General features: G+C 32.9%; 1 protein-coding gene across 1 annotated transcript; it reads right to left on the bottom strand.

Annotated features, from left to right (window-relative positions):
* Positions 1-1,129: 1,129 nt before the first annotated feature.
* On the bottom strand, positions 1,130-10,945 carry LOC134268048 (uncharacterized; the record flags this gene model as incomplete). The annotated part of the gene is made up of 2 exons (XM_062750258.1): positions 1,130-1,227; positions 10,442-10,945. Coding segments are annotated over 2 exons (602 nt in total), but the record flags the coding sequence as incomplete, so codon positions are not given.
* Positions 10,946-12,196: the final 1,251 nt, after the last annotated feature.

The following is a 12,196-nucleotide window of genomic DNA, read 5'->3' as shown; positions in this document are numbered from 1 at the left end:
ACTATTAACACACCTATTAAACCCATATGTAAGATTTGATTGCAGTGTTGATGCTGCAATGCGACGCCGAAACAAAGATGAACACAACCAGGCTAACGATGATACTAAACAGAGCTACGCAACAGGAAGTTGCAATTGTATTTGGAATAAATCAATGGGCTTTGCAACCGTTAAACTAACGTCTGAAGACCATTATCTGGCTATCCACAGGTAACCACAACCAGACAGGACCGTCAGACACCCCCCCCCCCTTCAGCACCTCATGCTATTCAGAACTTGCTGTAAAAACTGCTGCTACAATTGCTGGATGAAAAAATCAGCATAAAAGTGCATAAATTGTTCGCAAGAGACTGAAAAGAGATGTTATTCCTCCACGATACCATTGGAAACCCACGTGCATTGAGACGTCGCATAGTACATATTGTTATGCCCCTTGAATTTGGGGGCGATGAAAATGACATCAACTTGACTTTTCAATTTGCAACACAGGAGGACATGTTTGATTTTTATCAGAACACACTCTAAACTCGCTTAAATAAAATAAGGTTTAAACTGAAAACTTAGATTTTCATATTATTCTGAATATGCGTTTCTTTTTTTGTTGAGTATATAAATTCATATTTGTAAAATAAACCACTTAATTATGTGTCGATGTTTGAAAATGTGCAGTAACAGGTATTTCAGTATTAAATGTGGTGCACAGTTCAAACTGACTTCAACTGCACTGTAGATCTGGTATCCATTGTTGAATTACAATTTATATGAAACTTAGGATGCAATACAAATTACTGTAAACGTATTACATTTGGCTGTGTATTCTTTTAAGCATTTTGGCGGAAAGCAATCTCCCCTAATTCAAGAACAACGCTATATGCCTCGCACATATAAGAAAAGCATTATGATATGCGCCAAATCAAATCCACGCTAACTTGTTCAAAATCCAATTTCCGCCATATATCGTACTTCTAAATATAATACATTTACAGTATATAATATGTGATATAATTTACTGTCAATTAAATTTTGGTTCTTTTGTATTTCTGAAGTAAAACTGTAATTGTGCATTCTCAAAATATGTTGGTTTCAGTTATTTTTTGTGATTCACATTTCTATTAGCCTGAATACTTACATCTGTAGATTTTGTTTCTGTGTGTGTGGCAACAAGAAACAGTGGTGCCTTTTTGCCTCCAAATGTCTTGATTGAGGTAATCCAAAACTTCAAGTAATCTAAAAGAAAACAAAATTTGGTAAACTAAAAGAACAACTTAGCACCCTAATAAAAACAAACAGGTCTGTGTCTCTGGTAAGTGTGTATCTCTACTGCTTTATATTAAAAACATGGAAAGTAAAAGACCTTCAATCAATACTTTTATTTTTGGTTTTACAATAGTCTAGCAGAATTACATGAATATGACTTCATATTTTGTAAACCCATCAGTAATTATTAAAAAGAATATGAACTATGAAATGAGCAATATTTAATTAAATTTTGAAAAATAAAAATTTACATATCTTCTTCCTTCCGTTTGACATGACAACTCTTTTGTTGAAAAAAAATGTATCAAAGTGCAGTGTACTTCTAAAGACAAATAGCAAATGAAGACAAGTTAAGTCCATTTCAATGGTTATACCCTCTGAGAACAGAATCATTATTCGCAGCTAGGTTAAGGCAGCTCATAGGAAATATGCCTTAAAATAAAGAAAATCAATATAATGTTGATATCTTTTCTCTTTGCATGAGTTTCCATTTAATGGGAATTGTACTAAAAACATATGCATATATGGGGTCTCAACCGAGTTCGGCAAAAGTGATTTTTCACTGTGAAATTGATTGCGTTTCCATTAAGACAAATTCCTTAACCTGAAAAGTGCTGGGAGCAACTTCCCCATGCCCGGGAATTATTTTAAATTTAGCTATCTTTTGTAAAACTTCGTAAATTTACATTAAACGCATTAAAATAATGTAAAATTAAGAATCAAAGTACTGTGAGTACTGAAAGACGGTGGCATGAATTAGTTTGTTTATTTAACGTCCACTTAAGATTAAAATTTTTAGCAGCGATGGATTTTTCTGGCTAGCAATTACTGCGACACGGGATCTTAATCTGAATTAAGGGCCCATATCCATGTCACGCAGTGGGAGTCAAATCCGCGACGTAAGGATTGACTTCTTCAAGTCCGTGAGTCAAAAGCAAACCCGCTACTGTAACGTCAAATGGCGACAAGCAGTAAATAAGATAAAATGTTTTAAGATTTTGTAAAATGAATTGGGAATTATAAATGTTTATTTCGATTTTTCACAATATATCTACCTGTATTTTAATATATAAATTCATATTTTTGTACTAAAAAGTAAAGTGTTATGAATTCTCACTGTGACCTTAAATGTTTACTACCTTAGTACCTTAAGTACATTTTTCATCAAAAAACATAGCAAACTTCAAATAGGTATATGCATTTATAGATAAACAATTGCAAATTATAAGATTTCATTTAATGTGTTATGTCGCCATACGGCACATGGGTGATAATGTCAAAGTGTCTAAAGCAGCGTCAAGTTTCCTCTTTGCTAAAAACAAGTTGGATAATTCCCACTTAAATTAAAGAAATTTCATTGATGCACATAGTTGAGTTTGCCTTAATTCTTCAAATAACAGCCAGAAACCAATCTCGCGCACAAATGGGACATTGTGAAGATTTATTAGTACTAAAGTTACGGATAATATTTTTACTATTATTCAACTACAGTACAGCTCACGAGTTTTTTCCACCCCACGGTGGAAAATACACGGTGTAAAATACTCCGTGTTACACCGTGTACACCGTGTTCCACGGTGTGTGTATATTGCGATCATTCCAGAGACGCACCGTGTAACACCGTGGACATCACCATTTTCTTCGGGGACCGTCCGTGTTCCACCGTGTGAGAAAATAACGGAAGTAAATAGTTTGTTTATAAAAATCATTTCAGTTATAGAATTTTGAAATTATAAATAATAATTATTTGATAGCTAGAAAAAAAAATCAAAAATGAAGATTGACTTGATACAAACAGCTCGTTAACAAACATGTGAGTTCATAATATAACAGCTTCTAGGTGTAAACTTTGGTTCGCCATTGACGGTATGATTGCCAAGTATATTGAATAAATTTAAATTTTATTTCTGTTGAATTCATATTTTATATTTATTTAAAAAAAAAGAACAATTATATATATATTGTGCAAATTATTATGTTTCTGATATAAGCGATAAATCCGCATGTACAAATCCAAGTACAAGAGAGTACATTGCCGTTTAACTTATTCAGTGCGAAACATAGACACGGGTCGATAATTTTAGCGATTATTTTCTCTGTAAAATAACTATTATAAATGGATATTCACAAATATTTAATATATCAGACAGCTAATTCAACATTATCTGATTCCTACTTCGTAAATAAAAATAGTGAAATAAAAAAAAGTCGAGTCAGTATACATACGTCAGATTATGAATATACCCTTATTTTGTAGACATAATTATAGTATAAATAGATAGACCACATATCAATGAAGATACTAGTAAGTTGCTACATGCGAGGAAGAAAAAATGCATGCAAGAAAAATAAACCCTTGGCAGGTAGTATTCACGATAATTTCTTATACGTACTTTGGTAGTTGACTAGTTGTATACATTCACAAAAAAAAATCTGGCAGTTGTATGTATCCATTGATTTAACCTGACATTTTGAGACATAGAAAAATTCAATTTCTTTCGAATATGTGGAAGTATTTCTACCTGAGTATCGGGTATTCTTTTTCTTGTTTATAAATCGTCTGCAACTAGTACGAAAACTGTTTTTTTAAAAGAAAAAAAAATTGCTTGAACTGCTAAAGCAGCATTCTAAATATTCCTCTACAAATCATATATAATTTACTTTTTTCATAATAATTAAACTGATTTTAATTCAGTTCTACATTTTAGAATGTTCAGAGAGAGAGAGAGAGAGAGAGAGAGATTTTACTTTCGAGTTCATCTATCCGGGGTTTTTTTTCACATTCTCATATACATAATATTTGTACCTCTAATTTTTTTTCTGGAAAACAAATTTACCGGATATCGATGAATTTCAAATCCTCTTGATAATTAGTGTACAGAGTCACTTCTTGGTCAATATATTTCATACCTGTTCAGAAATGCAGTAATTTCCATAGTTAATGTATTTCTCGTAACAGCAAACATTATTTTCATAGACTAAAGTTTACTACTTTATTTTATTGCAAGTAATTATTTCAAATTTTTTAAATTTTAATCAGTTTTTCTTTTCTTGTCAAGTGTGTAAAAAGCAATGAGAGAGAGAGAGAGAGAGAGAGAACTCCCTCTGACATAGTCTGTTATTATTTTTTAATTCTTTGTTTTATTTAGGTTACGGAGGTCAAAATTAATCATTCTATAATTCTAATTAATCTCCACAACTTTGGTTCATATTAAACCCATTTAATGCAATGAATCATGTATATGCTGTACGCACGAGATTCTTGTGCATCAACTCATTCACCTGTCAATCAAAATCGCATGACGCTAGGTGACCTTGAAAGTCTGTTTACGCGGAAAGAATTTCTCTCGTGATTTGAAACATTCTCATGGTCAGTTCCGAGTTCACACCTGTTTTAAAAATATATTGGGTCCCTGCCGGTGGGCCAGGGGGGCCGTATGTTTATCACACCTTTCACATTCTTTAGTTCTGATCACAGCAAGTGTATACATGTAACACACTCAACTGATAGCAAACGAAATTCATCTTCCAGGTTTCACTACAAGAATGAATATAAACTTACATGTACTATGTTAATTTTTTTTAATCCTTTTTCAGACACAAATAAGCATGTATTAAGATTTTTAAAAAATTAATTAAATTTGCTGACTTCTGATAAAGTTTTAATTAGCCGATTCGTATCACTTTTTAGAAGGGGTAGGTGGGGGGATAAAACCATTTCTAAAATCGCTAAATATCTATGTTTTCGCCGCAAACTGTATTTTTTTCTTTTCATTTTTCATACGACATACATTTCTGAATAAGGTTATATTTGTACTGAGGAAATCAAAATTCTGCTGGTGATTTTTGTATTCAGCGTGTAAGTTGATCACTACCTAAATTAATAAAATTTATCGGATTATCATCTCTGCCTGTTCAGTAGATTTTGCCGCATTTAATATTTATTTCCATATTTTACATTTATTTTAGTTTTTCAGTGTTTATAACCGCAATAATCCTTATCTTAACCAATGATTTGCCGAGTAATAATCACTTTAAAGAAGTTGATAGACTTTGATTTCGGTAAATGATAGGACATGGAAAATGCGCAAATTTAAGATATTAACCGTCTCTCTTGATGAAAAATTAATTATTTTTTTAATCAATCATACCTTATTTACCTAACACTTTCTGAAGTTTAGTTTAAATATGTCAATCATTGATTGACAAAATGTATTTTCAAAACATGTGTACGGTCATGTAAATTACGAATTAATGCTTTCTCAAAAGGAACATTTTAACCTCGTATAAATGAGTACGTGTACGAAGCAGTAGTAACACACACATTGTTGAAATTCGATAAATTTTTGAAAAGGGGGGGGGTGAAATTTTTTTCAAACAGGGGATTGAAGGGAAAAGAGTTGTAATTATAATGTACGTTTTACATAATTATACATGTAATTAAACAACTCCATGGGATATAGGATGAAGTATGGTTTTTAAACGTGGGAGGTTGATCAACCTCGGAAAAGTATTTGTATGGATTACCTGAAAGTTTTTGAAAAAGAAAGGAAAATATATCTCCGAACCCGAAAATCCTATTTTGTAAAGGGGGTAGGGTTTCATTTTGTTTTCGCAACCAAATTTCTTTATATATTACAAAATTAGACTTTCAGTTAACATATCTATATTTCTATAGTAAAAACACAACAAAAAATTGGGACTTCCTTCTTTCTGTTTCTTTTTTTGCAAATCCAAGGGTGGTGTGTGCGTGTTGGTGTACCCCCCTCTGAATCCGCCACTGGTATCCGAGAGAGATAGAAAGAGAGAGAGAGAGATAGTGAGAGATTTATAAAAGGGGGCTTTATGTTTCATACTGTCTTTTTAATAACCCCACAAGTAATTTTAAAATGAATTATTTTTCGTCTGTTTTTGTTACATAATTAGAGAATTTTTGTTATTATATACATTGTATATATATATATGTAACAGGTACATGTAATAGAAATCGCAGTGAATGTGTGTCACAGGAATTTTAAAAGAACTGAGCCATGCAAATTTATAATATTTAATAAAAAAAATCAAGGAGGGATGTACATGTAATAGTGAAAATGGGGGGGGGGGGGGGGGCTCAACAATAATATATGGGTTACGTCAGGACCAGGCACATGTGCATGTATACAGGTGTTTCATCTTGTGTTCAATCGCCTACGGGTGTAACTAATACAGGGTACAGGCCTAAGTGGTTATACGCTACCGACGTATTAAGACGATGGAATTCTTTCGACATTATTATAGAATAAGAATAAATAGCAAATAGAAGTATAAACACATTAAAATAATGTATTATCCATTACTATACTATCTTAATAAATTAAAACAACATACTTTCTTAGAACATGTCTTCCAAAACGTGCATTTAACATGAAATATTACTTTGATTTTATATATGTATGGACCTGCTTTGAGTGATTTGTTTGAAAAATTAAAGAATTATACAACATTTTAAGTAGAATTGGAAGAATTGGAAGAAATGCACCGTTTAACACCGTGCTGAAACACCGACTCGCACCGTGGATTAACTCCGTGTCGCACCGTGGACGAACATTGCCGCACTTTCTAGGCACCGTGTCACACCGTGCCGCACCGTGGAGGAACATTATTGCAATTTTTAGGCACCGTGTGACACCGTGTACGCACCGTGTCACACCGTGGATCGGAGACCGAACTTCAAAGACGCCGACGTTTCTAAAGTTCCACGGAAAAGCGTGGAACATAGGTCCACCGTGGCCGGTGGAATCCGGAAGAAACTCGTGAGCTGTACTGTAAATAATCTTATATATATTGGCTATCAACATTGTCAGCGCCTTTCGCTATTCCTGTAGCTGTTTGTTCTACCCTTGGATTTGATTAAAACGATTTCGCTTAGAAAACTCCCATTTCTCTAGTACACTAAAGAGGAAAAAACTGAACTGCTTTCCAGACCAAAATCTATTTAAAACATTTATTTTGAAACAATACCCATGTATTATTTTTATAACCAGGGTTTTTTATCGTGTGTAACATTAAAGCATGTTAATAAAGTATTAATTTTTGTCTAAATTTTATCAAAAGAATTCAGATACATTAAAATATGATAAATAAATACGTGCTAAAAATTTCATCTTGCAGCGCCCACTATTTTTCCAGAAAAACGCTTTGTACATGACAACCCTCGTATACTGCTCTAAAAAAGAGAGAAAAAACAGAGTAACAAAATATTTTTCTGTCTCTATTTTCCGTCGTCTCAAGTCACGATCAGAGTATGTATATATGAGTATGGAGCTTTCTCCAGAATGGAATATCGTAAACATTTTGGCCGTGGTTTGCGATTATGTTATTTCTCATACGTAATGTTCTAATATGCAATGACCCTGCAAGTCCCAGTACATATTTACTGCTTTGTAAACACACTAGAAGACTGACCGAAATTCAGCCCACTAAAATCACATAAAAATCCTAATACTAATATTAATTCATGCACATGTATTTGATTTCCTTTTTCGTACACCCACTAAAGGGTATATTTATTAGAGGCACGTTAGAGTTTCTAATTATAGGAATAAAATATATGGGTAAATTGTGTCCATTATAGTCTTTGTAATTATAAATTTGACAAATTATTATCCTTTAAGTCGTTTTTGTGTCCGAGATAATCAGACAAAGTCTTATTTTCAAAAAACTAGAATGGTAATAAACTTAGCAAATTTTATGGCATCATATATCTCCAACAATCGTTTTATGAACTGATTTTAAGATGTAGTGATCTTTTTTCTTCTTTACTAAAATACATATATTCGTTTTACTAATACAGCACTGTAAACAGATACAAGAAAAATCGAAAGACTTTGTTAAATTACAATAAACTATTTAAGTTTTATTGTAAAAAAAAAAAAATCCACAAAGCAGTATTTAAGAAACAGCCGTGTGATGTTTATCAATTATTTATAACTAGGGCCTAGCATTTGATATCAGAGTTAGATAGTGAAACAATTATCTTCAAATATTTTTGAACAAATATTCGGTAATTTTAAAGAAACACAATGTGCATACGAACTGATTTTTCGAACATGTGAGAAAAAACGAAAAAATTGTGTACGAGTTGACATTTGTAGTTTGCATATACTAATATACGAGTCGGTTGGTGTACGAGTTAGTTTAGTTCGGCGTAATTCAATGAATATTCATGAGGCGAGAAATATTGATAACGGCAATTATCAGGAATTAGGCTTTGTATCCATTAAAGAAATGTCTTTAAAATAACTTCAAAGTATTTGTTAACTATGTACATTTTATTTTCAAACTTCGAAATAAGTCTACTTTCATTATTTTGACTCTGCAAAAATGGCCGCTAGGGTCCCCGTGTGTTTACACTGACCAGCAGCAATAGCCTGTGGCTATATATAGCCACCGTCTAAAAAACCAACAGTGCACAACTTACTCCAAGCACTTTTGAAAATGGTAGGGTTAATAATAAATTATGATATCTTATACACATGTAGCTACATATGTATAAAATATCATAATTTATAGTTAAGCGGATATGGTCTCTTGAGATTTTCGAGGGGTTGTGCCTGTGATTGTAGTATGTTTAAGTGCATGACTGCGGCTTTATAAAAGACCTATTCATTATAAATTCAATTACTGTGAAAAATTGAGTAATGTATTCAAAATATGACTCAATTTTAGTCAGATCACGCTTAATTTGTCTTTTCATTTTTACAAATTGCAATAATAGCCGAATCTGCGTCTCAAGTACAGAGAAACTGCATGTCAAACTAGTCTATGATGTCATCACTGTAAGTATAGCGAGATCAAGTTGGCTTTGATTTTACATTTAAATAGAGTTATAATGACAAGATAAATTAAACAGCAATTTATGTTTTCAATAATTATGAGAAATCACAGTATACAAGAGTGTAAGAAAAAGAATATCATTTGTACGGTTTCACCATGATGTCATAATCGTTTGCCGAAAGATCTGCATAGACTGATATACCTTTGCATTTGGGAGTCCTTAACCTAGCCGCGTTTCTGGCTACTGACGGACAGTTTATGGGTCACATCCAAAGAAATGAACCTATACCCACCACAACTGACATGAAATGATACCCATCACAAATGATTACCCAATGGGATCATCATCTCACACAAAATAACCCCATCTGATTGTTGAACCCAATTTAGCATTAACTGATTAATTTTAATATCAGACAGAAAAATTTCATTGGTTGTTATTTTTAAAATAAAACATAACAGTACATGAAACTTGCCACCATTTATGATTTCGCGTAGGAATACGTTCTGAGATTCAAATTATGTAAATAATGGCCCAGGTAATGAGACCACAGAAAGAGGTCAAAGGTTTACATAGATATAAAAATCAATTTTGAACTTAAGGTAATGTTTGCAAGTTCACAAAAAATTATCCCCATACAATCTTTTTAAAAGTTTCTATTTAAATTTTGAATAATTGACCTTGAAATAAAAAAAACCTTTGCTAAAACGGACACAGTCTGGTACTCTGTAGGTAAAATACAGAAATGAAAAATTTATCCTTTAGAAAATCATAGACCTCTTGTGAATCTTAAATTTTTTTTACCAGTGATCTTGAATTTGTTTTATTAACCTTGGATCAAGCACATGAACATCCATGGATAGTTAATAGTCTGTGTATCAAGAATGATCTTCCAATGAAATTTCATTACAAAGTTTTAACCTGGAAAAGCATAATAAACCGTTTTTTGCTGGTGACCTTAAACTCGCTGAAAAAGACCATTTTCAAGGTCAGAACACACCCGCAGATCATGACAAGCAAATTAAAGTTTGTATCAAGTATGAGCTCCCAGTTATTCTTCATTACAAAGATATGGCCTGGACAAGGACTTAAACATTTTCTGCTAGTGACCTTGAACGTGTGAGAATCTTCTAGGGTCAAGGTCAATTTTTCTGATAAAAAAATTGTCCGTGTTCTGTCATTGTTGTTGTTGTAATAGTTTTCACAATTTCATCTTCTACTCAAGAACCACTAGACCAATTTCAATGAAACATGCTACTAAACAAAATGATAAATGAATGTGTATTGTCGATGAACAAAACTATAAATGGATGCGTAAACTTAATACCGGTAACTACCTTAAAACATCTTACATTTTATGTGTCTTACCTCTGTAAGTCCAAACGGAAAAGATTGATCCTTCTTGGTTATCCTTCTCTTTATCCACAACATCTTCAAACCTCTTAGTCATGTCCAGCACAAGAATAAAGAAGGCCTTTGGTGTTACGTAAATTTGGTGACAAGCATAATATGCTAACTGCCCAGCAAAATCCAGCAAGCTTACAGTTGGGAATTTTTCTTTTTCAGACAAGATTTTTTGGAAAATTTCATCCTTCAACATTTCTTGTGCTTCTGAGGAGAGAACACTGGCCATTGTCTCAACTGTATTCTGTTCGTCTTTGCCTTCAGTTGGAGAAATGGACCTCTCAATGTTCTCTTCTTTCTTTTCTTCTCGGCTATAAACTACTTCAGAGTTTTTATCAGTACTTCCTTGCTCCAAATTGTCTTCTTGTTCATTTGTGTCGGAGATGTCAGTTGCACTGCCCGGGTCTGGTTTCAAATCTGCAGCGTTTATCCTGATAAATGTCTTTAACGGTGAGTCATCATCAGCCACTGTAAAAGAAGAAATTGATATATATAGTAAAAATTCCTTTGCATTATACTGGTTTTTCCGAAATCTTGCAAGGATGGAAACGAATGCACAATATAAAATTGACACTTGTCTATTGTGTGTAAGGTATTCAATTTTTACAAATACGTTTTGTCATTGCCCGGTGCTGCAATTCAGAACACGCAGACTTTGGTATACAACGTGGCTTTTGGCCACTTGTCACTGATGACAATAAGACACACTTGCTCTCTGCTCACTTTGATAAAGTATAAAACAAGTGTATCTAATCTTTTGTCATTCAGAAATCTTTTACTAGTGACTCTAACACCCCATTGCAAAACATGATACATATCATTCATACAAGTACAATTTTTTTTTAATCATAGAAATAATCATTAGGTCAATCTTTTACAATGCTTTCCAGGGAAGAATCTGACTTTGAACATGTTTTGCTCATTTAAACAAAACTCTTATTTTCATTTTGTTTCTTAATATTTATAAAGATAGTTGCATTTAACATTATTTAGTTTGTTTGCTTAAAACTCAAGGGCAGAGGAGGAATTTTCAAAGGTTTTACGCATTTTTGCTAATTAATCAAATAATTGCAAGTTCAGGAGCCCTTCAGGAGTCTCATTATAAATTAATGTATGTATTGAGTTTGTTTAAATAATACATATACCAAGGAGCAGTGGAAAAAAATATTTCAATAGCATTTAATTTTTATTCAGAAAATAATAAATAGCCCCCCCCCCTCTTCCCCGCACAAACACACATGGAACCCTTGACCCAGAGACCATGAAATTCACAATTTGGGAAGAGAAACTTTTCTCTATCATAAATATGTATTTGCTGCATCTGCATAATACCCAGGAGCAGAGTAGAACATTTAAAAATCTTTTTTTTCAGTAAATAATAAACAAGAGATGTTTGTAAAACACTTATGCTCCTTCTCCCCCAAATAATTGGAATTTTTCTAAGTCCAAGGTGCATAACTCAATCCAAAATTGCTCATTTGTATCCCAAACAGAACCTGACCTAGAAATTCTTATGATCAATTTGTATATAAAATTTTATTTCAATGTGTGTAACAACTGCGAAAAAAGGAAGGAAACAAATGATGGATCGACAGACAGACTAATCAACAGACAGCAGCAAAGCAATATACCCTCCATTTTACAAAGAGGGGCATAAGCCCCACCCCACCCTCCATGGAACCCTTAACCCAGGGGCCCATGAAATTCATAATTTTGGAA

The sequence above is a fragment of the Saccostrea cucullata genome, unplaced genomic scaffold (genome assembly GCF_032062105.1).
Source record: "Saccostrea cucullata isolate Sc308-1 unplaced genomic scaffold, CSIRO_AGI_Scuc_v1 ctg9937, whole genome shotgun sequence".
Taxonomy (NCBI): domain Eukaryota; kingdom Metazoa; phylum Mollusca; class Bivalvia; order Ostreida; family Ostreidae; genus Saccostrea; species Saccostrea cuccullata.
The sequence above is the reverse complement of the archived record's forward strand: the minus strand, read 5'-3'. Positions and strand labels throughout refer to the sequence as shown.